The sequence below is a fragment of the Salvia hispanica genome, chromosome 1, assembly GCF_029641045.1.
Source record: "Salvia hispanica isolate PSC_SH4W2 chromosome 1, Shi_PSC_v1, whole genome shotgun sequence".
In the NCBI taxonomy this organism is placed as follows: Eukaryota; Viridiplantae; Streptophyta; class Magnoliopsida; order Lamiales; family Lamiaceae; genus Salvia; species Salvia hispanica.
This window is the reverse complement of record NC_142692.1, coordinates 10419481-10442548: the sequence shown is the minus strand read 5'-3', so window position 1 is coordinate 10442548 and position 23068 is coordinate 10419481. Positions and strand designations below refer to the sequence as shown.

The 23068-nt window shown below is 37.0% G+C and overlaps 4 protein-coding genes across 5 annotated transcripts; 2 read left to right on the top strand and 2 right to left on the bottom strand.

Annotated features, from left to right (window-relative positions):
- The first annotated feature begins 218 nt into the window (after nucleotides 1–218).
- Nucleotides 219–5063, top strand: LOC125218374 (4-hydroxy-3-methylbut-2-en-1-yl diphosphate synthase (ferredoxin), chloroplastic-like). 2 transcript variants are annotated; one of them, XM_089067108.1, is made up of 20 exons: nucleotides 219–408; nucleotides 640–846; nucleotides 1212–1369; nucleotides 1561–1667; nucleotides 1749–1849; nucleotides 1948–2024; nucleotides 2113–2232; nucleotides 2324–2554; nucleotides 2671–2787; nucleotides 2878–2952; nucleotides 3040–3117; nucleotides 3239–3298; nucleotides 3390–3452; nucleotides 3540–3684; nucleotides 3772–3910; nucleotides 3992–4069; nucleotides 4156–4315; nucleotides 4388–4486; nucleotides 4569–4673; nucleotides 4765–5063. In XM_089067108.1, exons 2-20 carry the CDS (start codon nucleotides 663–665, stop codon nucleotides 4864–4866), a joined length of 2199 nt encoding a protein of 732 aa, XP_088923234.1. In that variant the 5' UTR covers nucleotides 219–408; nucleotides 640–662; the 3' UTR covers nucleotides 4867–5063. The 2 variants fall into 2 exon arrangements, with proteins under 2 accessions (XP_088923234.1, XP_047975985.1); XM_048120028.2 differs by having other exon boundaries at nucleotides 220–408; nucleotides 633–846.
- An 8218-nt stretch (nucleotides 5064–13281) lies between these two features.
- On the top strand, nucleotides 13282–16925 carry LOC148933226 (uncharacterized). Its single transcript, XM_089066584.1, has 3 exons — nucleotides 13282–13421; nucleotides 13526–13627; nucleotides 16456–16925. The coding sequence occupies exons 1-3, from the start codon at nucleotides 13284–13286 to the stop codon at nucleotides 16570–16572; spliced, it is 357 nt and encodes a 118-aa protein (XP_088922710.1). The 5' UTR covers nucleotides 13282–13283; the 3' UTR covers nucleotides 16573–16925.
- Nucleotides 16485–17572, bottom strand: LOC148933225 (uncharacterized). The gene has a single exon (XM_089066551.1). It carries the CDS (start codon nucleotides 17551–17553, stop codon nucleotides 17182–17184), a length of 372 nt encoding a protein of 123 aa, XP_088922677.1. The 5' UTR covers nucleotides 17554–17572; the 3' UTR covers nucleotides 16485–17181.
- A 3349-nt stretch (nucleotides 17573–20921) lies between these two features.
- LOC125222960 (aquaporin PIP2-7) lies at nucleotides 20922–22156 on the bottom strand. The gene is made up of 3 exons (XM_048125872.2): nucleotides 21499–22156; nucleotides 21291–21431; nucleotides 20922–21192 (listed from the first exon to the last, which is right to left on the bottom strand). Exons 1-3 carry the CDS (start codon nucleotides 22090–22092, stop codon nucleotides 21079–21081), a joined length of 849 nt encoding a protein of 282 aa, XP_047981829.1. The 5' UTR covers nucleotides 22093–22156; the 3' UTR covers nucleotides 20922–21078.
- Nucleotides 22157–23068: the final 912 nt, after the last annotated feature.

Sequence of the window (23068 nt, the reverse complement as noted above, 5' to 3'; positions counted from 1 at the left end):
TTAAGCTACGGATTCAAAAATTGTCTAAATTCATTTGTTGAAAATTGCACTTTATTAACTTAACTTTGATTTGAACAAGGATTAACGATCCTATAGTTTTTTCTTAGAAACATTAGAAATACATTTTTCTGATAATATTGTAAGGACTCGAAAAATTTTTGTCTTTTGAAACTAGCATATGGAGTAGTACAATTGCCAAATGTTTGTAGAGCCCAAAAAAATGCAAGTATTTGTTGAGAAATTTGTATGGCTAGTGATCTTTGGCAGCTTTATCAGCTATCACAGCTTTGGTTGCTCTCACCAATTCTATGATTCGCATATTCTGCTTCCATAATTCTACAAATTTAATTTCTACGACGCCCTTCCTTTCAAGCTCCCTCCACCGTCTTTCATCTCAACTAATTTTTCGTAAGATGGTTCTTGATATTTCTGTTTATATCACTATTGTCTCTGGCTTGGCTTTTTTTTTTTTACTGCATAGTTTTTTTGGCAAATAAATTTCATTGTTAAAGGTTCAGGAATTGCGTTTTTATCTTTTTTTTTTAAAGATTATTCAACTCCTCCTCCTCATTCATGCGTGTGTGCTTTGAAATTAATAAAAATGGATACTGTGGTGGTTTTTGTTTTGGAAGGGTGAAGGTTTTCAGTAGGTGGTGGTGGAAATGGCAAGTGGAGCTGTTCCAGCTTCGTATCATCAGAGCATTGGATTTGCAAAAAGTTGGGATTTTGCTAGAGTTTCTGACTTGCAAAGCTTTAAATTTCGACGTAGCAAGGGGGTTCCTGTTATCAGAAATTCCATCAACACTGTTGAACTTGAGCCTGCATCAGATGGAAGCCCCTTATTAGGTATTCTTGTTTATTCGTAAAGGCCATCATTTGTTTTCCTTAAGGTATTCTTGTTTATTTGTTAAGGCCATTATTTGTTATCTAGTAGTAGTAGATTTGAACCATTCGAAAAATAGGAAAGCTCGTGTGAATGGTTAATTGTCGGTTTAGGTGGAGGAGAAAGCATGATAAAATGGACTACAACTTAATATCAACTTGCTTTCTTCCATATATCTGCTGAATAGTTTCATGTTCGATCTTGTAGTTATTTGGGACTGAGAATTTAATGCCTTAGTCATTGCATTTTTTTCCCTTTTTTGCCTGATTCTTGTGATGATAGTTGAGTATGCTTGCTCCAGTGTGATTCATAATACTTTTGAATGTAGTTCCAAGGCAGAAATATTGTGAATCGATACACAAAACTATAAGGAGAAAAACCTGCACGGTTATGGTGGGAAACGTGGCTCTTGGTAGTGAGCATCCCATCAGAATTCAAACTATGACCACTACAGATACAAAGGATGTAGCTGCTACAGTTGAACAGGTCTTCGTTTTTCTTTTAATTTTCTCCCTTCCATATTAGAAGAGGTTTTCCCTTAAAGCCTTGATAATTGTTGAGGACTTGAGGGCCTATGTTGGAAGAAAAAATTTCACTTCATAATAATTAGACATCATTGTTTTTTGGAATTTGATCACTACTTTTTCACGTCCTTAGTTGAGTCGTTATATTTACAGGTAATGACAATAGCAGACCGAGGAGCAGATATTGTTAGAATAACTGTTCAAGGAAGGAGAGAAGCCGATGCATGCTTTGAAATTAAAAATGCACTTGTTCAGAAGAAGTAAGTAATGCATCTAAAATTTTTATATCTGTGTATATTACTAGCTAGCATAGTGCTCATGTATCCAATTAATATGCACAGTTACAACATCCCTTTGGTTGCGGATATTCACTTCGCTCCATCTGTTGCAATGCGGGTTGCTGAATGCTTTGATAAAATTCGTGTTAATCCAGGAAATTTCGGTACCTTTTCAACACTTTTTCTCTATTTTCTTTCACTTGGTAAAAAAAATAACGATGGTTTGTTTGCTGATTAAATGTAACCTGATTAATATAATTAGCTGACAGGAGAGCACAGTTTGAAGAGTTGGAATACACAGAAGATGATTATCAGAAAGAACTTGAGCATATTGACAAGGTATGTTGTGTGGCTTTACAACATGAATACCAAATGTAGTAACTTATACAAATATGAGGTTATAGATGTGGATGTTTCAACAAATTAGGTTTTCACCCCTTTGGTTGAGAAATGCAAAAAGTATGGACGAGCAATGCGCATTGGAACTAACCATGGTAGCCTGTCAGATCGTATTATGAGCTATTACGGAGACTCTCCAAGAGGAATGGTAAGGAACGACTCATAACTTGAATCAAAGTAGTTTCCTTATATGGGCAGTTCTAGTACCTATATGTCATGTTTATCTGACCATGTAACAGGTTGAATCTGCATTTGAGTACGCTAGGATTTGTCGGAAACTGGACTTCCACAATTTTGTATTTTCAATGAAAGCAAGCAACCCTGTTGTCATGGTCCAGGCATACCGCCTTCTGGTTGCTGAGATGAATATTTTGGGATGGGATTACCCCTTACACTTGGGAGTAACTGAAGCTGGTGAGGGTGAAGACGGGCGCATGAAATCTGCTATTGGCATCGGGACACTTCTTATGGTACGTCTCCTCATTTGCAACTTACTGACGGGAATCAAAATCAGGACATGTAAAACCTGCTTATTTAGTATCCAAACATATCTGTAGTTTTCTCAAGATCGATGTTAAATATTCAGGATGGTTTGGGTGATACGATTCGTGTTTCTTTAACTGAACCTCCGGAGGAAGAGATTGATCCGTGTAACAGATTGGCTAACCTTGGTATGGAAGCTGCTGAGCTGCAGAAAGGAGTGGTAACGCATACAGAGCTACTATTAATTTTTTTAAATCTTCAATTTTTTATTTAGCAAGAGGTTGAGGGGTTGTTAGTATTTAATAACCAGGAACCTTTTGAAGAAAAGAACAGACGGTATTTTGATTTCCAGCGTAGAAGTGGTCAGTTGCCAGTTCAAAAGGAGGTCTGGCTATGCTCGTTAGTGTTGATTCTTACAAAGAATTTCTTTCAGGGCTTTGGAACTAATAGCTCTTTGATGTTTCTGATACAGGGTGAAGAAGTTGATTATCGAGGTGTTCTCCATCGTGATGGCTCAGTTTTGATGTCGATTTCTGTGGATCAGTTGCAGGTCTCCTGCAACCTTTTATTCTCTTTCTTTGACAATAGCATCTGTCAAGTTCAAAAACATTTTTGGATATCATTACTCCTATTTCTGGTTTCATGATTTCATATCCTCTTTTGTCGTGTAGGCACCTGAAGCTCTATATAAGTCTCTAGCCACAAAACTTATTGTTGGAATGCCATTTAAGGTACACTCAAATCTCCTCCACGGCTTAAAACATGACTTTCAGATTTCTTCGTTGGAGATCTTTATATATGGAAAGTTCGACACTGATGCAGGACCTAGCAACAGTAGATTCAATCTTATTGAGGAAGCTTCCACCACTAGACGATAAAGATGCTGTAAGCCTGGTTTCATTTGGGCCAGAGCTTCCTTCTTACATCTATAAATCTCTATTATTTGATCATGGTTTGTTGTAATAATGCCAGAGACTTGCTCTCAAACGGTTGATAGATGTTTCTATGGGAGTTATAACTCCTCTGTCAGAGCAGTTGGCGAAGCCATTACGCAATGCCCTTGTTATGGTGAATCTCGATGAATTGTCTAGTGGCGCTCACAAGCCTCTTCCCCAAGGTGTGCACTTTTTCCTAATACCAAAATCTCAGACACAAAATTGTGTAAATTATAACAATTACTACTAAATTAGCGATGATCGTTCAGGTACACGTTTAGTAGTCTCTGTACGGGGAGATGAACCTCTAGATGAGCTAGAGATTCTGAAGAGTACAGATGCTGTAATGATCCTTCATTACGTACCATATACTGAAGAGAAGACTAGCAGAGTCCATGCTGCAAGGAGGTAGTTTTAATCTTGTATGTCAATGTAAAAATATTGTTTTCCCAATCAGATCTTTTGGATTGATGATCTTGTTGATTGCAGGCTTTTTGAGTATCTATCAGAGAACTCGTTAGAGTTTCCAGTAATTCATCATATAAGATTCCCTGAAAAAGTCCACAGGTAAATCAGAACTAACATCAGTTTGATTAGCTGAGAATCTGAGATGAAGAAGAACTTATATGGGGTAGTTTTGTGTACATTGGTAGGGATGACTTGGTGATTGGTGCTGGGACAAAGGCAGGATCCCTACTCGTAGATGGATTGGGAGATGGAGTCCTACTAGAAGCTGCAGATCAGGACTTTGATTTCCTCAGAAATACGTCTTTCAATCTGCTACAAGGTTGCAGAATGAGAAATACAAAGACAGTAAGTACGAATGAAGGATTTCACAACAAATCGAACTAAATTTCAGCCACTGACATATTATGATGCGTCCAGGAATATGTGTCGTGCCCGTCATGTGGAAGAACATTATTTGATCTTCAAGAGATAAGCGCGGAAATAAGAGAAAAAACATCTCATTTGCCTGGTGTTTCAGTAAGATCACTTATTCCTGAAAAGAACAATAATGCATCGTGTGTCGTTGAATGGCATAATCTTACCTTGTTGTGGTATGCAGATTGCCATCATGGGCTGCATTGTCAATGGACCCGGAGAAATGGCTGATGCAGACTTCGGCTATGTTGGTGGCGCTCCTGGGAAGATCGACCTCTATGTCGGAAAGGTACCACTACTCACTCATATTTGTCCTTTTTTTTTCTATAAACACTAGTTTCTTTATGTTTTGCTTATCCCTTCATTTCATGGGAGTTAAGACGGTGGTGCAACGAGGCATTGCCATGGAAGGAGCAACAGACGCATTGATACAGCTGATCAAAGATCATGACCGCTGGGTGGATCCACCTGCACAAGATTAGGAGGATGCATAAATACAGTATTATCTAGATATGATAAATCATGTAGCTTTGTCATTTTCATATTGTTAAAGAAAAAAGTTCAGGTCAAAGTTATATATGGAAGAGATATGTGAAACACAAACACAGATGAAGCATAACTTACTAATAATAGAAACTAATATCCAAGATGTTGCCCGTATTTGGATATTTTTACGCAACTAGTTTTCGAGTTCCAAAACCTGTTACTTTAGCATATTTCATTTAGAAATCATATGCCTCGACATCCATTTCGATCTCTATTCCTATCTTAAGAATAAGGCCTTTTAATGTAGTATATATCATCCATACTTGTAGTAAACAAAAAAATTAGCACCACCTAAGTTGCATTACATCTTTGCCAAATAGTTAAGGAGTAGTGCACATCCTCAAATCTCATTTAATGATAACCATAGTAACTAACAAGTCGTCCAAACATTAATTGATCTGTACACATTTTATATAAAAATTAGCATACAGATCGTGCAAATTAGCATATATGATTTGATGTATATGGTGATATCAATGGAGGAGAAGGCAATATTCTAGTTGAAATATAGGAATAAACTATATACACATCCTCCAAATTATCTGTGACGTAACAAAACCAAGCAATGCGAATTCTGCATTCATTCATTATATGACTGGTTTCATGCGATTTGAGTTTCTTATTATTCATGGAAGGTTGTCTATGATTTGAGTTTCTTAGTATTACAATGGAAGGATTTTAGTTTTTACCTTTGAGTTGGAGATTGCGGCACCACCGAAATTTTCACCTTTTTGTTCTTGGATGAGAAAATGAAAAATGAAAGGTTTTTCTTGTACGAAATTGACAAAAGAAACGTTTTAGCAACTGGAATAGTTTTATTCTTTATGTAACGAGTGGCTATATGTCAATTTTATATTGGTGAAATGTTTTAGAAAAGTTGGATTTAGTCATTTAATCTTTATTCAAAGTTAATATAGTGAATCCACGATATTCACACCTGTAATTGTATAAAAGTGCTGTGTTACATTACAATATTGATTTGTTTTGGCATGTCATTATCTGATTTTGAAGGTGCTAAATACTTGTGAGAAATTTCCAACAAAATAGTGATGTGGTTATTTGGTTTTGGGTTTACTCACTATGTCTCGTTAGTAGTATTAGAGCACTCCCAATGGAGTTCCCTTATTTCTCCCTTATTTCTCCCTAACTCCTGCCACATCAGCGCCACATCAGCATCACATTTTATCCCCAGTTTTTAGCCAACCCCTACAATGGTTTCTCCCTTATTTCTCCCTTATTTCTCCCTAACTCAACATTTCATTTTTACATCATCACTAATTTAATTGTTTTATTTTTATATATAATAAAGCTAGCTTATTTAATTTATAAAGATAAATCAAATAAATAGTAATAAAGTTCGTTGTATTAAACACGGGTACACATTACAACGAAGAAAATTAAAAAAAAAAAAAGTACACGAATGGAAATAAAAAATCAAAAAAAAAATTCAAAGAAAAAAAAATTCAAGGGCGGTGGGCGCGGTTTCTATTTGCCCACAATTCTTCGATGATATCGTGTTGTAGTGCTTGATGGGCCTCCTTCTGGTGTATGTCCATGAACGCCTGGAACCGTTCATGTTCGTTGTGCGGTACACCCTGGCGGGCGGACTCGGTTGAGACACCGTGACTCGATGATGCAACACTTGGGTCGTTGGTGACGTCGAGGACGCCTTCGTGTTCATCTTCGATGATCATGTTATGCATGATGATGCACGCATACATGATATCGGCAATATCCCCCTGGTAGAAAAAGCGCGTCGGACCCTTTACCAGTGCAAATCGCGATTGGAGCACCCCAAATGCCCTCTCCACATCCTTGCGCGCAGACTCTTGCGCTCGGGCAAAATACCTTCTTCTATCTCCGAGTGGGCATCTGATCGTCTTCAGAAACACGGGCCATTGCGGATAGATGCCGTCAGCCAGGTAGTACCCCATGTTATGCACATTGCCATTGGCCGTGAATTCGATGGAGGGGCCTAATCCGTTGATCCGCTCGTTGAAAAGGGGCGAGGAATTGAGAACATTTAGGTCGTTGTTCGACCCGGCTATACCAAAATAAGCATGCCAAATCCAAAGCCGTTGGTCGGCAACGGCTTCAAGAATGATGGTGGGATGCGTACCTTTGTAGCCGGTAGTAAACTGGCCTCGCCACGCGGTTGGGCAGTTCTTCCACTGCCAGTGCATACAGTCGATGCTGCCGAGCATCCCCGGAAAGCCGTGGGTCCTCCAGTGCCAATCCAGTAGGAACTGGCAGTCAGCTGCGTCCGGCGAGCGAAGGTAGTGCTCCCCAAATATCTCTCGCACGCCCTGACAGAAATTCTTCAGGCACTCGTTGCCAGTCGTCTCGCCGCATTGCAGATACTCATCGAACATGTCGGCGGACCCTCCATATGCCAACTGCCGGATGGCAACAGTGCATTTCTGTAGGGGCGATAGTCCGGGCTTCCCTGCTGCGTCTCGCTGGAGCCGGAACTCGGGGTAACGCGCGGACAACGCATTAACAATGCGCAGGAAGAGGGAGCGGCGCATTCTGAACCGGCGACGAAATACATCTGCCGGATAACGTGGTTCCTCCGCGAAATAATCGGCGAACAGCCGATCGTGCGCACCAGTGTGGTTGCGAGGGATGTATCGGCGCCGCCGGCGGATTGGCCGTTGGGGGGGTGGCTGCTGCATTCGAGCGATCTCGCTTTGTATGCAGCGGGAGATATAGTTGTTGATTGGGTTGTTGGCGAAACCCGCTACATCCCATCCGGTGGGAGCGGGAGGTACCTCTTCTTCGGAAGAAGAATGTGATATTTCCTCGTCGGACTGAGCACGAGACGATGAATCAGAACTCATTTAATAAAGATGGAGAGAAAAAAGATTGAAAATTTGTGTGAATGAAGTTTGTGGGTGATGAATGGAGGAAGAGGATGAAATATTTATAGGGGTGGGATAAAATAGCCGTTCGGCCAAAAAAAAAAAAAAAAATTTTAAAAATCGCCGATTATCGCCGAGCGTCGCCCACAGTGGCCGGCGATCGCTCGGCGATAATCCGGCGATAAATCGCCACTCGGCGAAGCAACGGTAACATTATCGCCGAATTATCGCCGACTTCGCCACAATGGCCGGCGATAATTCGGCGATAATCGGCGATTTATCGCCGAGAATTCGCCACCTCCATTGGGAGTGCTCTTATCTTCTTTCTTCTTTTTTTTTTTTTTGATAAAAAAAGCAGGCTAAGCCTAAAAAGAAAGTAAACTAACGACAATATGAAATGTCTAATCCATCATGAAGGAGCCAAATATTAAGACCTGATGGTGGTTGATCCAAAACAAGCACCCCATGAGCAAAGCTATAGGCATGGTGCGATAAGAAGTCCGCCGCAAAATTCCTCCCGCAATGCACATGGCGCACCATTGCTGAGTCAAATTATGAGATTAATCTGCTGAATGAGTTTGTTTGTGAGTTTGTTTGTTTTGGAGAAATGATTAATGGTAAAAGATCAAATCCTTTGTGACTAAAACTAGCTAGGTAGTTTTAATAATGTTTATTTGTCTCTTAAAATATAAATTACTTTTTTCAGTTTATACTTTAAAATGATGAACTTTTAAATTTTTAAAAAAATTATTTAATTATGTCAGATTCATTTTCTGCTAACAATATTTCAATATTTTTTATTCTCTCTCTTCCGAACAACATAAAGATATACTGAGGATATGGTAGAAGTTTAATGAAAATGCTTAACAATTTCCTAAAATGTCAGGCCATATCAAATAAATTTCTTCCACAAAACGTGAAAAGGGTATGTCATAACTCATAGAGTCATAGCAATAAAAATTTGGTCGGAGATATAAATGTTAATTTATGAGTGATGAATGACAAATTGACAACGAAACCATACATGTTGGTGGTATCCCACCATTTTTTTCCGCGACCAAACAGCACAACATTTATTTTTGTAATTTCTTGTTACGCTTAATTAGTCCATACCATATATGGTTTATCAGGAGTATATACTAATCATATGTTTTCACACTTTGATGCTCTGTTCTGAAAATCGATTGAAATACACAAAATATAGCTACTTATTGCTAGTTGCTGTTGAGACTTCCATCGGAATGGAATATGGATGGAAATGCCTTTAGCTCCAATAACAAATCATTCAACCAATCAAATAACAAAATTATTGGAAAAAATAGAGTGATATTAAAAAAGCAAGCACAGAAATTCGGAATTCGTATATACTAGTATGAATATGATCTGAAAATTTGAATCTACAGAATCTCTCTCCTGGCGGCGTACCCGTACTGCGACCGCTGGATATTCTGCTGCCGCTTTTTGTACACCACCACGCCGGCGCCGACAATCAGCACTCCGGCTATCACTCCCACCGCCACGCCGACTTTCTGGCCGCTACTAATTCCGCCGGATGAGTCGCCCTTGTTGTCCAGATCTGCCGCATTGGGCTCACTCTCGCGCTTGATGTCTCCGGCCGGCGCGGGAGAGCTAGAGGGAGACTTGTTGTCCGGAGTCGGTGCGGGAGAAGGTGAGTGTGAGTCGAGATCTGGAGGCGGCGGCGCCGGAGGTGAGGAGAGGGAGTGGGCGGGTGAAGGCGCGGAGGACGGAGGCGTAGAAATTTGGTCGGCGGGTGGATGCGTATGTGGAGAAGGGGAATGCGCCGGCGAATGATCGGAGAGGACGGGGTAAGTAAAGAGGAGGAGCGAGAAGAGAGAGATAATTGGGGAAATGGAGGCCATGGATGAGATCTGATTGTTGGATTGGAGCTTGAAAGTGAGTGGAATAGTAATTGACTATACGAGAGAGAGAGAGAGAGTTGGGGATCTGAGAGAAGAGTAGAAAACAAGTAATGAGGGAGATGAGAGCTTTGTTTGTGAAAATGGAAGATCTAAGAGCTATTCAGAAAGTAGAGTATCTGCGCACGCGTGTGTTAGCGCGCGTGAGATAGATAGACGAGAGAACGTGGATGGAATGGTGGTGTCAGAGAGGGAGTTTTGTTTTATCTTGTTTATAATCCAAAATTTCAGAACAATATCATTCCCTGCACCGCATTCTACGTCTATAATTTTGTCTAAACTAAATATAATTTTTTCCTATATACTGAAAATATATTTTTATCTTTTTAAATAATCTCTTCTTCTTTTAGGCAAACATAAATAAATTATTTTAAATAGATCAAATGAAAATAAAATAAAATACGAGAAAATATTTAAGTATATGATAAAATAAAGTAAAAATGAATGGATTTATTTTTAAAAATAAATACTTCAACTTAGTTAGAAAGAAGAAAGTATTGAACAGTGTGAATTAAATTATTGATGACTTGAAATTAAAATGACTAAAACTAAAAATACTTAAAAGTAAATTAAATTTATTAGAAATGCAAAATTAAATATTGAAAGGCAACAAAAGATACTCGAATATGATTAAAAATTTTGATTCTTGCTAAAAGAAAAAATAACCCAGAATCAGTTCAGTACACGAAATTGAAATTAAAGTAGAATTAGAATTTTACGGAATTAAATTTGAAGGAATTGTAAATCCTTTTTTTCGGTAAAACGGATATGAAGTCTATGTATGCTTGTGTAGTGTATAGTTTGTGTGTGGACTGTGGTGCTGTGGTGTATGAAAATAATATATCATATATGAAACACTTAATAATGAAAATAAATATTAGCAAAAGCCTATAAAAAATTAGAGATTACATCAAACTTGTAACATCCCCTTTTTCAGATCCTAATTTTCGAGACATAAATTTTTTGCATTAAATGTTTTTAATGCTATGAAGTATGTGAAGTAAATAATGAGTAATTTATTGCATGATTCTTTGTGACCTAATTGCAATATGAAGTTGAGTTTGAATTAAATAGTCAAACTTGTGATTATATGACGTGGCTATTGAATAGTCAATATTTAAAAATTATGGTGTGACTGTTGAAAGGTCAATGTGCTGTGAATATGAGGTGGAATTAAAAATGGTGGATTTTGTGATGCGATTATGTGAATATTGTGATGCGGGGTAGAATATACCGTGGCGAATTATTTCCTAAGGGATGAGTGAGATTAAATAAGATTTTCATAAATACCCTCATGATTTATTGGAGAGGAATTCTATTTTTCGTGGATTTGATTATTCTCTTGGGATATTTATCCAAATTAAATCCAAAGTCCGATTATTCCTTATTTTCTCTATGAAATTTTCGAAACCCACTTTATAATATGGAGATTTTCGAAAATCTCCTATTTATGGGAGAAGGAATTATTTTATTATATTATTTGATCCCTTATTTATTCTCTTCCATGAATAAATATAAATATTCTAGCATATATTACCATATCTAAGAAGATCTTGTCATATCCTATTTTAATTAGGATTTTAATTTGAATCCTTGGGTAGAGATTCAATAATCACGCGTATTTCATATTAATTGGGGAGTTTATTATTTTATTCTGCCCGGTGATATTTTATCCTACTCTGTGAAATATTCAAATTAAATTATAGGCTAAATAAATAGCCTAAAATTCGAACTCCCCTATTTTTCTCTCCAAATTTTCGCCAACTACAACCACCATATCTCCTCAAATCTTTTATTTAATTAATTGTGGGATTAAATCTTGCACTCTATAAATATAAAAGTGAGAACCTAAACCCTAGCATCACAAAAATCGCCCCCCTCTCCCTCACGTCGTTCACTCTCTCAAAATTTTCTTCTACTTTCTCCAATATTTCTTCATCTTTTGGAGAAGAATTGAAGTTGAAATTCAAGAATCTTTGAATAATCAAGGCTACTACTTTGTTTCTACCGTTCATTCTATCGAAAAAGGTATTTTTATTTTGATCTTTTCTTCATCTACCGATTAATCGGTGTTCTTGAGTCCACATGCATTTAGATTGAGTGATGAGGAAATTAATTGATGAATGGGATGCACATGTGTGTGTTTGTGAAACCGTGTGTGTGTGTTGATGTGTGTGTTCGCGCGTGTGTGTGTGGGTGTGTTTTGAAAACACTCATGCGTGACACGATTTGATGATAAATCTGGAGTGTTGTGCGAGTAAAAGCGATATGATAATCGTACTTTGATTTTGAATGGTGATATTAAAACTAATCGATGGGAAAAAGGGAAAACGTGGGAACATGCATGATTTTGATCAATGATTGAGACTTACTTGTAATACATAAATTAAAAGTGATAACTCGCGCTCACGGAGTGATAGCAAGAAGAAGAACATACTTGTGATCTAGGAATCGAGGTGGGCTTTATTCTTAAACTCATTTATGTTGCAAATTTATGAAAGTGAAGAAATAAGGGTGGATTAAACTGTTATGCCATGCCTGTGATTGTTTTGGATATTATGTGTGCCTGATGCCTAGTTTGTGAGTACGCTCCATTAGGCTATAGGGCTATATAAACGAATTCGGGTCTGAGTAGGGCCGCAAACCCTATCAGGCTAGTGTACACGGGAGATCGGGAGCCGTCCTTACTAGTCGGCCGGTCTCGTGGGCGAAAGTGTGGCCACACTTCGTCGCACCATGATATTGTTGATTGATGAGAAAATGCGAGGTATTGTTTGACTGGCCAGTCTATGAAATATTTTTGTGATACTCGATGCTATTCTTTAAATAAATGCAAAACTCGAGTTCACTATGGTAAGGGTGGCATAACAATTAAAACGTTTTGGCATGAGTCTACTGAGTATGTTTAAAATACTCAGCCTTGCATGTGTTTTCTCTATGTGCAGGTTGAGCAGTGACGGGCGGGTGGCGGTGTTGAGCTATTAAATTGAATAATGATATGATTGTTTGAAACATCAAGTGGAGTTGTGTCTTTATACATTTTCTTCACTTTTCTCTTAGTTGCTTCCGCTAAACATGAAACTTAGTATCATCGTTTTTGAACTATTTCATTATTGCTTAGAATATTGAGACATAATGCGTTTTGTTGGATTTATATTAAACCCTTGCCTTTTGAGCATATTCCATAATATATATTCATTATTATTTTCTTGATTAAGCTGTTGACCTATTGCTTTAATAGTGCATTTAATACTTTGGTCAAATCCCTTTAAGTTAAACCTTAGGCTATGTTGTGTTATTTTTAAGTCTGCCTAGGTAGCAGTCGCCGCATTTATTATACCCTAAAATGGCGGGCTGTTACAAAACTTATGGATACATCTTCTGCAAATCAGACCAATCCATTGTTCGTATAAATCTAGAGTGTGTTTGGCTAAATTTAATTTAAACAGGTTATTGATTCTTGGATTAGAATGATGCCGAGCAACTTAATTAATTGGTAAAGTGGTGTTTTAAAATATTTAGAAGAAAAACACATTATTTGATGTGAAAAATGAAATGAACAATTGTATTGGGCTTGGCCCATTGGTCCCTACCCAAAGCCTATTTTACGATCAAGACAGTAACAGGTATTCCTCTTCCTATCCAAATCCCAAATCCCAATACCTTGGAACGATGATCAGCGTTCTAGCTCAGGTTTTTCTCCTTGTTATTCTTTTTTATCAAAAGTGTCGCATGGAGTCGGGCAATTTGTGTATAGTTTTCATGCGTATTGTTTCTGCATTTTGATTTCTGCGCAGGAGCGTCTATTGGGCGCGGCGCTAGGGAGCCTCTTAACCGGGGCCGTGGTTTTTGAGCAGCGTAGAAGCATCTATAAATCAATTAATCACTATGAGCCTCGGGTAATTCTATTGTTGACTAGTTCCAATGGATTTTTATGAGTTGCTGGAATGATTGAAGTGGTTGGTTGTGCCAATTGCTGAACATATATGTGTGTTCTTGATTGAGATAGTTGACTAAGTGCCCCAATTGACTTCCTTTCTTGAGTGGATTGGCTCTACTTCTGGAAAATTGATCTTGGAGCTACAAACTTACAAATAACTCTTGTTTTTTTTATTCATTGCTCTTCTTTGAAAAATTATAAATGGGAGATACCACCATATTTCGGCTAATTCCTTGCCTTATACACACATAGATATAGGGGGTGGGGACTAGGGAGAGCGAGAGCGAGAGCGAGGTCAGATGTAGTTCAAATTTATAGAAGGAAAAACTGAGTTTTGTCACTTTGTGTCATTGTTATTAGTACTACAAATGGTTCTTTCACTAATTATGCATACAGTCTTTGGTCATGGTCCAAAGAAGCTACATCTGCTAGTTTTTATGGAATCTCAAGGTTGTGGTAAATTCCATTTATTTAGAAAATATGACTAATAACGTCCAGTTCCAGCTATGGGAAAGCATAGGTACAATGTTTGTCAACCTATAATATTGCTTGCTTGCTGGTGCGTGAAATGGAACGACCACTGTTAATTGTATGATTATTGGTTTCCACAATGCTGCATTAAATTCTTTAATTACTAGTTGCTACAAAATAAACTTGACACCTATAGGGCCTATAGGCGGCAAGTTTAACTGCCTCCGCCATCCACTACTTAACATCACTGCTATAGGCTATAGTTATCATCTGTGTTTTTTACTGCCTTTTAGTAAAGATTTTTACACAGAGGGAGCAACCTTTATTATAGTTCAGATTTGTTCCTGAGTAGGAGATAAACTATACCTTCTTCTACGGTTATCAATCTTTTCTATGAAGATATATGCTTGTGTTGGATTGGTAACATTCAGCATCCAAGATATTAATTTGTTACAAAGTATCAAGTCTATCATAATTCATATTTGATACAAGTGGCCATCCGACTGAAATTAGGACATTTGATCACAATGAAATGGCTATATTGAAGATCCTCCTGATCACATAAAAAGGTTTATATATGGTCTCAAGAATTTTTATGAATTGGATCAAAGGAGAGAAAAGTATCCATGTGGTAATGGCAGTGCAAGGGTTTTATAATATTTAGCTGCATTATGTGTGTGTACTAAAGTGGATAATGCCCTGGAGTTCCCTAGGCTTATGTAGACAAGGCTACCTGCATGTGACCCTCTTGTGTCACTTCAAATATGAAAAAGGAAGCAAGAGAGAGAGTACTAAACAAAAAAGTCACATGGATTTAGCCAACTTGGAAAAAGGAATAAGATATGTTTAAAAAAAAATAGAGGATTCCATGCTAGACAAGCCGTTCATACATACTCTGCAAGGTTTATTTTTTTCTTGAGCGGGTTTGTGGCATGTGAAATAGGTCCTTAAGTTCTCTGTCGGTGAGACTTTCCTTTTGATGAGGAAATAATGCATGCTAGTCTAACATATTTGCAAAACAAACTGATGGTTATTCATTTCTCTTTTGAGGGAAACTGATGGTTGTATCCTTTGAATCACACCAAATTTGGTGAACTAAAATAATATGTATAAACTTCTTAAAACACAAAAAAAAAAAAAAACCATTGCAATTTATTGTTTTTTGATAAAATAGGCGAGTTTGTTGTTTCACTCTCTATTTCCTCTAGTTCCTCTCTCCAGATTTTTTTCTTGTTGGGTTTGTACTTTGTATTCAAGTGGTGGAATCGAATACTGATCCTTTCTGAACTTAATTTTGAATTTGGTGGTGTTCATCTGGGGACGTAACGCCCTAGTTCCATTAGATGCTACTTCTTGATGACTTTTGTGGAGACTGTTCTTGAATCCACCAGATTACCTTTGAACTTTAATGATGGGAGTTAATACTTTGATAGTCAAATACTTCCACGAATGGTTTTCCCTTCTAAATGTTTGTTGTATGGCTTCATTCTTTAATCTCTTATAGAAGGAATGCTACTTCTTGTTGATCTTAGTGAAAAATTATAACATTAACACCTTCAAACTTCAAAGATAAAACTGACAGTTATCTATCTTTAATTTTTGGGGCTTTGCACTTTATTTTCAGATTGAACGTTACTTCATTGATGATATCGCCAATAAACACTGAACATATTGAAGATCTTGAATTACTTGACATCATTTTTTTCACTTGATGATTTTACTTTTGACCCTTAACTTCAGTTCTGACTTGTTTGAAATGGCTTAAGGAACCATTGATTGATAGTAGTTGGCTTAATCATATTTGCAAGACATCTCTCTCTTACTTTATTTGGTGTGTGAACTGTCACAAAATTGATGGTAATCATTTTCATATCTGCTGGATTCACATCTTTAATAACAGATTTTGGGCACAAGTTCCCGATTGATAAAACACGTACGGAGTATTAAATTATCATTTAACTACGAAGTTTAGAAATTTAATTTGATTAACTTCCAAAAGTGTGACTAGAATTGTTATATAAGTTACACGTCGTCATTTGACCAGGTAAATACTTGCCACTTTTATTTTTTTCTTTTACGATTTTGGACATGCTATCCATTTTTTTAAGTACACCAAGTTACCAACCCGTTGGATTTTGGACTTGTCTAAATATGCAATTAAGTATATGCATGTGTGCATAGATGGGCTTGGGTGAGTGCCAGTTGGGGAATCATTGACAAAACATGTTTTTTTTTACCTTGTTAGCTACTCTACATCTCATGGTTATTAGTAATTCTATTGCTTTTCAGTGACTTGAGCTTCTGCTTTAATTTCAGCCAACGGAGCCTATTTTTGGGCGGAAGTCTCGCCAAGAGTTTGCACACATTTGGAATAAATCTGTGGATAGCACATTTGGACCAATTATTGAGTATCTAAGCTCACATGGATGGTAGGAATGCTCCCTTGCTATTGCTATGCAACTGTTGCAGAGGTTTTCTTGGTTATAATAAGATGGCAACTGCCATGGGTCCTTCCATCTCCCAAGCTCCAGCTAGTTTTTTGCTTTCTCAATCTTCCTGGAAAATCTTTACTGGGTGGATGAGTATGGATGTGTCGTGTAGCATATGTACATTTTTTTCCGAATACAAGAGTCTTTTGTTCCTATCTAATGTGTTTGTTTTAATGTTCGATTGGCCCCATTGTGTTTTCCGTGGACGTTCCACCTGTATTCTACATTGTGTGAGCCGCACCTCTGGTCATTTCTTAGATTGAAGAGATATAAATTCCAATATATTATATTGGTATAGCTCCTGTGGCTGTGATCGCCTTAATGCAGGTCATGATTTGGGCATGTTGCCGTCTTCCTACATTTATTCTATATTAGACTTTAGTCTATATACTAATGCATGAGTAAATGTATAACATTACAGATTTGCATTTTATTTGTATCTGAAAACATTAATCATACTAAAATACATGAAAAAAGTCTAGATCTAGAATTTTATAGGAGCCAGCAGAGAAGTAGAATTTGGAAGCTGAGAAAGCTGCAAAATGGTTCCATCTCAAACCTCAGTAAGCTTCTGTTGTTTGGCTCTGTCGAGGTTAGCCTTCCTCTTGTTCATCACATAGTAAACTCCCATTCCCACGACTGCGAGGGCCAACAATAAACTTAGGGAAATGCTGGCAATGCCACCGGCTCCCAGCCCGTGGCTGCCCTTGGTGGGGCTCTGTGGCTTCACGGTCGCTGCTTGAGGCAATGTGGAACAGTGTGACAGGTCACACGGGTTAGTTCCGCTCCCATCCGGGTGGAAAAATGTGAATGCCTTTGGGGTGACTGCGACGGGAGGTTCACTGCTTAGGCCGTGAGCCCGATCTTCGGCATTGGTGGAAAGAGATAGGAACGAAATGAGCGCCAAGGCCAACAATGGAGCCATTGAGTGTTTCTTCTATGGATTTGGGTAATGGGATTAGTGTTTTTGGATATGGAGTTGTGGTTTATATAGAGGTTGCAAATTATGGAGGAGTTTGATTTATTTGAAAAAAATATTATGGGAATTGAAGTTAATAGTATCACACTTTTCGTGACATATTCTTAAAATTTTTGAAGCGAGAATTATATATTTGATTCAACTAATCACAATTCTTACTTCTTAGTAGGGTATAATCAATGTGCTATTTCAAGTCGGCTATCATTGACATTATATTTGGTTCAACGACTCACAATCCCAATTAAAATCGTATTCCTACTCAATTAGGTTAATCAGTTATTCTATTGTGCTCATAGCGTATGCCATACATAGTAGATAAAACTATAGACATAATTATATATTACTAATCTTTTGCTCAAAAGAGTTTTGAAAATCATTATCCTCAAACTTGTTTTCTGTTTAATTAATCAAGAACATGAAGGATCATCAATTATAGAATGACATTTAGTTGTACTCCCTCAATAACTAATACGGAGTGTATTTTGTTATGTCCACATCTATTAATCAATTAAGGATTGATATAGTTCTAAGTTCCCAAGCGATATTTGCGAAGAGAACCTTATAATAGTACTCCTAATACGTATATATATTTCTCGATTAGTTGAAATATATTGTCGTGGTGCAATAACAAATAAAGTATATTTCTCAAAGTTGAAAATGTCATCATGATCCTATATTATATTTTTTGTTATAAATTATGGAGAAGATGATTAAGAAAAATAAATGTATGTAGATGTGGAGTGTAATTATAAGATGCGACTGCTGCACCATTTTCGAAACAAAGTGTATTCTCACAATTATTACATTTTATTTAGATCCAATTTTTTTAAAAGTTGCAAACGCATGCTATACCATAAATCACTGCCCCCTCTTACACACCTAGATGGCTAGATACGTGTTTGTGAGGGAGAGTCACGATAAAAATGAATGTATTAATTCTAGCCAATTTTATACTCCACTAGAAAAGAGTCAATTTTACGCTTTTAAAAATCTACAGTATATTCTACTTTACAGATTTTCGGAGTTCATAGTATCAAAACTGAAAAGGATAATTTAAAAATACAACTACTATACTAGGAGAAGCAACGACGCTAAGATGCGGAGTTCAACGTAATTTCAAATTTTTTAAATTTATATTTTCCTTTTTCAGTATTTATTAAAAAGAAAATATAATAGTAGGAAATTTTGGACATGGATGACCATGATTATTAGTACTAGTATATTTTTTAGAATGAACTTTTACTTTATCAAAATTGATTATTTTAATTTTGCCTCTTTAATTAATATAGACAGCTCACTAGTTTTAGACAAGGTCTCAATGGAGTGCGAATTAGATCAATATAGAATATGCTGGCTGTGCTCAAGTGATGAAGGAAAGAGAAATAATATTAAGCTTGCACTAGAATTAAGGCCTCATTGTTTGATGGTTATATGTTACAGTAAGAGAGTGAGAGATCAATCCATATTAAACTGTGTGTTGTAGTAGCTATCTTTCACTATTTAGATGATTCAAATTTTAGTTTGGTTTCTAAAATCCTATTACTAACTAATTCAAGTAGAAATGAATAAAATAATATAACAAATGATTTGGTGTTTCGAAAATATGGAGCAAAATTGTAGTAAGAGTTTTAGGATCTAACCATAACAACATAATATTAATTATACATTAAAAATCTTATGATCTCAAAATTATCTATTTTTATAGGATGGAGAGAGTTTTCCATTTGCAAAGTTAATTTGATATGTTTAAGAAGAGTTAAGGTCCGCTAAGATAAAGAGTCCGTCCATTATGGTCCATCATATGCCCAAGAAAAGACTTTGATCTAATTCTACCTTTTTCTGTTTCACGAAGGATTATTCCATAAAAAACTTACTCCTCAATTACATAATCCAGTTACACATGCTTAATAATATATAGATAAACAATGTTTTTATTTTTGAGGGTTAAAATTCATACACACCAAGGTGATGAACACTAAATGACTCAAACCCTAATTTGTTAGTAACTTCTTACCAACGCCGCAAAGAATGATTCCTAAGAATGTCTAAATCAAGAATTTGTTAATAGTATTCGTCATGCTTACTGAATTTTTAATGAAGCTGTATATGAGTCAGCTTTTTGTGGTACATTACTTTCGTAGATAGTACTGTATTTACTATTAGTATGAATTATTTTGGCTGAAATAAACAAGGGGGCCAATCCAAATATTATGGCAGATGGGCCTAATAAAAGGCCCATTATCTCATGGTTTGTGAAAACAAACCATCTAATTTTATGCATTATGCCATTATTTCTTGATCAAATGTCATCTTATGAAATTTCTTTTAGGTGGAAAGCCAACGGCTAAACCATTACTAGCCGCAGAAAAATGAATAAATAATCAAGGACAAGATAAGAAGGATTAGGTTAATGACTCTATGAAAACGACATATAATGATGTGTATGTGTACCTGCAACTTTTTATTGTGATAAAGACTAGTTGATAAATTAATTTAATGTGTATATTTAACTTTAGTGCGTCCCCCCACCACAAAGGTTTTAACTCCCAAAAAATTCGCTTCTTAGCCATCAATTTATTTAATCAAATGAATAATCATTCTGTCTCTGATGCCATATGGAAGTTGACTCGTGGATAACATTTACAATAAATAAGCAAACTAAAACAATGCATCGACACATCGACTATTCCTAATCCAAACATTTTTTGCACAAACAATTGCCAATTATTTCTAGCCTATTAATATTATACTTTATCAAACGACTGTACTTATGACAACACATACATGCCATTTTGATATTCAATCATGTCAAATGCGGTTCGGTGGAAGTTACGTAACCAAACCACTTCATAATTAAGTCACAATTATTGTGACCATTTTACTTATCATTTTCATTAGTCGTTTATCACAATTCTATATAATTACAGCCCCCATTCCACATTAATAGAGTCAGTTTTTTTCATTTGGAATGTCCATTATAATAGAATATCATTTTTATTTTTGACAAGTTACAAATTTCTTCTTCATTAGTGTTATATTCTCTCCTATTTTATTATATCTCCACATAACACATTAACGTCTATTTCTTATTTTCCATGTTGAAAAAAATGTCCTTAACAAAAAAGGAGTAATTAAGTAGTAGTGTTATTTTTAATTATAGCATTATGCGTGGCCATTAATTAGACAAATTCTAAAATACTCCATATTGTAAGGTGTAATAATTAGCTTCCATGTCATACTCAACATATCTTGGACCATCATTTGTTGATCAAATTAAATGTCATAAATCCGAAACGAGATAGCAAGGTGTAAAATACACAAACATTTTTCTTGAATTAAAAGAAAAAAGAGGATGATGAGCAATACACTGGAATTACAAACAAAGAAAAAAAGGAAGAAGAATCCAATACATGGAGAAGAAAATATGTACACATTGATAATGACAGAGAATAGGCATTTTATTATGATAAATCAGGCATTGCTCCTGAATGATCCCAGAGCTTTCAGGGCCCCTGCCCTCAAGATGAATACATGGTAGATTGCAGCAATCGCAGCTCCAATAAATGGCCCCACCCAGAATATCCACTGCACATATACAAACACACCAATAATTACTCCTATTTAATAATCATACTCAACATATGAAATTTATTTAAACTTTAAAGAAGGTGATGAAAAATTACATGGTCATCCCAGGCCTTTTCGTTGTTGAAGATGACGGCAGCACCGAAGCTCCGAGCAGGGTTGATGCCGGTGCCGGTGATGGGGATGGTGGCCAGGTGAACCATGAACACCGCGAACCCAATTGGAAGCGGAGCCAACACCTTCATTATCCACCAATCAATCATCAGTACAATATGAAACTAAAGAAATGATTAATTAATTACTTACTGGAACATGGGAGTCGCGGGCATTTCTCTTGGGATCAGTGGCGGAGAAGACGGTGTAGACGAGAACAAAGGTGCCTATAATCTCGGCTCCGAGGCCGGTGCCTTTGTTGTAACCGTCGCTGAGGGTGTTGGCCCCGCCGCCGTAGCGGTTGTAGTAAGAACTCTGGAAGGCCTTGACGAGGCCGACGCCGCAGATGGCGCCGAGGCACTGCGCCACCATGTACATGACCGCCCTGATGAGCGACACCTTCCGGCCCAGGAAGAGCCCGAACGTGACCGCCGGGTTGATGTGGCCCCCCGAGATCCCGGCGGTGCAGTAGACGAGGATGAAGATCATGCCGCCGAAGGCCCAGGCGATGCCGAGGATGCCCACGCCGCCGCACTCGTCGGTTGCGCTCTGGGACTTGTAGCCGATGACGGTGAGGACGGTGACGTAGAGGAAGAGGAGGGTGGCGATGAACTCGGCGATCAGGGCTCTGTAGAAGGACCACTTGGTCAGCTCGTCCAAGTCCAACAGCGGAGCCGGCGGCGGGTCGTGGTAGTCCTTGGCGGAGTACTCCGCCGCTGGCTCCACTGCTTCCACATCCTTCACCATTATTGATTCTAAGCAGCAATTACTGTGTTGAATGTTGATACAGGTGTGTGATGGGAGTGACTGTGGAGAGGGGTTTGGTATTTATGGTGGGGGATGCATGGAATAATGCATGATTAAAGATTAATTTATGCATGATTAAAGATTAATTTCTGAGGCCGCCTCGGATTAACTAATAATTAATTGGAAATAATTTATAGCCGACCAATATAGGTCAGTGGCCATTTTCTTCGCTTGCGTGGTCCCACCCTCGTCACTAATTTTGGCTCTTTACATTTTTTAACATGCTGGATTAATGGATATTATAGGAAATTATGTCAATCATTGTTCATTCACATTTATTGATATGTACGTTTCAATTACTATGGGGTATAACATTAAATATGAAAGACCACAGCCTCAGCTGCATCTCTGTTTAATATGGATTTTAACTAGTAAATTCTAATTGAAGATGAATTAATTTTGATCCAAGATAAGTAAAATCTTAAACCGAAATAACTAAATTATGTTAAATATGAATAGGTTGACATAGTTTAATAGTAATTTCTTTTGAAAGATAGTTTAATAATTGATATGTCCCGAGAATTAAAATAAAATTGTTAAATTAAGAGAAAGGAATAGAAAAATAATTAAAGTAGTGTCAGTGGATACTGAGACCCATATTAATAATAATGTTAACGGTGATATAAGTTATAAATAAGTTGATGTATATGTAATAAATTGAGATAATTTTTAAAAAATGAAATGCATATATTTTTACTGGAGTGTAGTAGTGTATAATTCATTTTCCCAACTCAAACGAATATAGGAATTTCAAGTTCCAACCGTTGGTCGTATATAAGCGTAATTAATTCCCAAGAAAGCAACAGATCAGAAATTAAACTAGTGGTATAATTATAGCGAAAGCCTTTTGTGGCTGAAACTGAACCACTTCATTATTTGTATCATCATGATGATTAGTGTTTAATTATAAGAGTAT

What these genes read in the sequence shown, in the direction of transcription:
- LOC125222960 (XM_048125872.2), bottom strand. Translation starts at nt 22,092, where the DNA reads ATGGTGAAGGATGTGGAAGCAGTGGAGCCAGCGGCGGAGTACTCCGCC. An exon ending in CCCGCGACTCCCATGTTCCA is followed by an intron (nt 21,432 to 21,498) that starts GTAAGTAATTAA and finishes TGGATAATGAAG; the next exon opens with GTGTTGGCTCCGCTTCCAAT. An exon ending in AAAAGGCCTGGGATGACCAT is followed by an intron (nt 21,193 to 21,290) that starts GTAATTTTTCAT and finishes GTATATGTGCAG; the next exon opens with TGGATATTCTGGGTGGGGCC.
- LOC148933225 (XM_089066551.1), bottom strand. Translation starts at nt 17,553, where the DNA reads ATGGCTCCATTGTTGGCCTTGGCGCTCATTTCGTTCCTATCTCTTTCC.
- LOC125218374 (XM_089067108.1), top strand. Translation starts at nt 663, where the DNA reads ATGGCAAGTGGAGCTGTTCCAGCTTCGTATCATCAGAGCATTGGATTT. An exon ending in TTTCTGTGGATCAGTTGCAG is followed by an intron (nt 3,118 to 3,238) that starts GTCTCCTGCAAC and finishes TTTGTCGTGTAG; the next exon opens with GCACCTGAAGCTCTATATAA. An exon ending in CACTAGACGATAAAGATGCT is followed by an intron (nt 3,453 to 3,539) that starts GTAAGCCTGGTT and finishes TAATAATGCCAG; the next exon opens with AGACTTGCTCTCAAACGGTT.
- LOC148933226 (XM_089066584.1), top strand. Translation starts at nt 13,284, where the DNA reads ATGAACAATTGTATTGGGCTTGGCCCATTGGTCCCTACCCAAAGCCTA. An exon ending in TGATCAGCGTTCTAGCTCAG is followed by an intron (nt 13,422 to 13,525) that starts GTTTTTCTCCTT and finishes ATTTCTGCGCAG; the next exon opens with GAGCGTCTATTGGGCGCGGC. An exon ending in TTAATCACTATGAGCCTCGG is followed by an intron (nt 13,628 to 16,455) that starts GTAATTCTATTG and finishes CTTTAATTTCAG; the next exon opens with CCAACGGAGCCTATTTTTGG.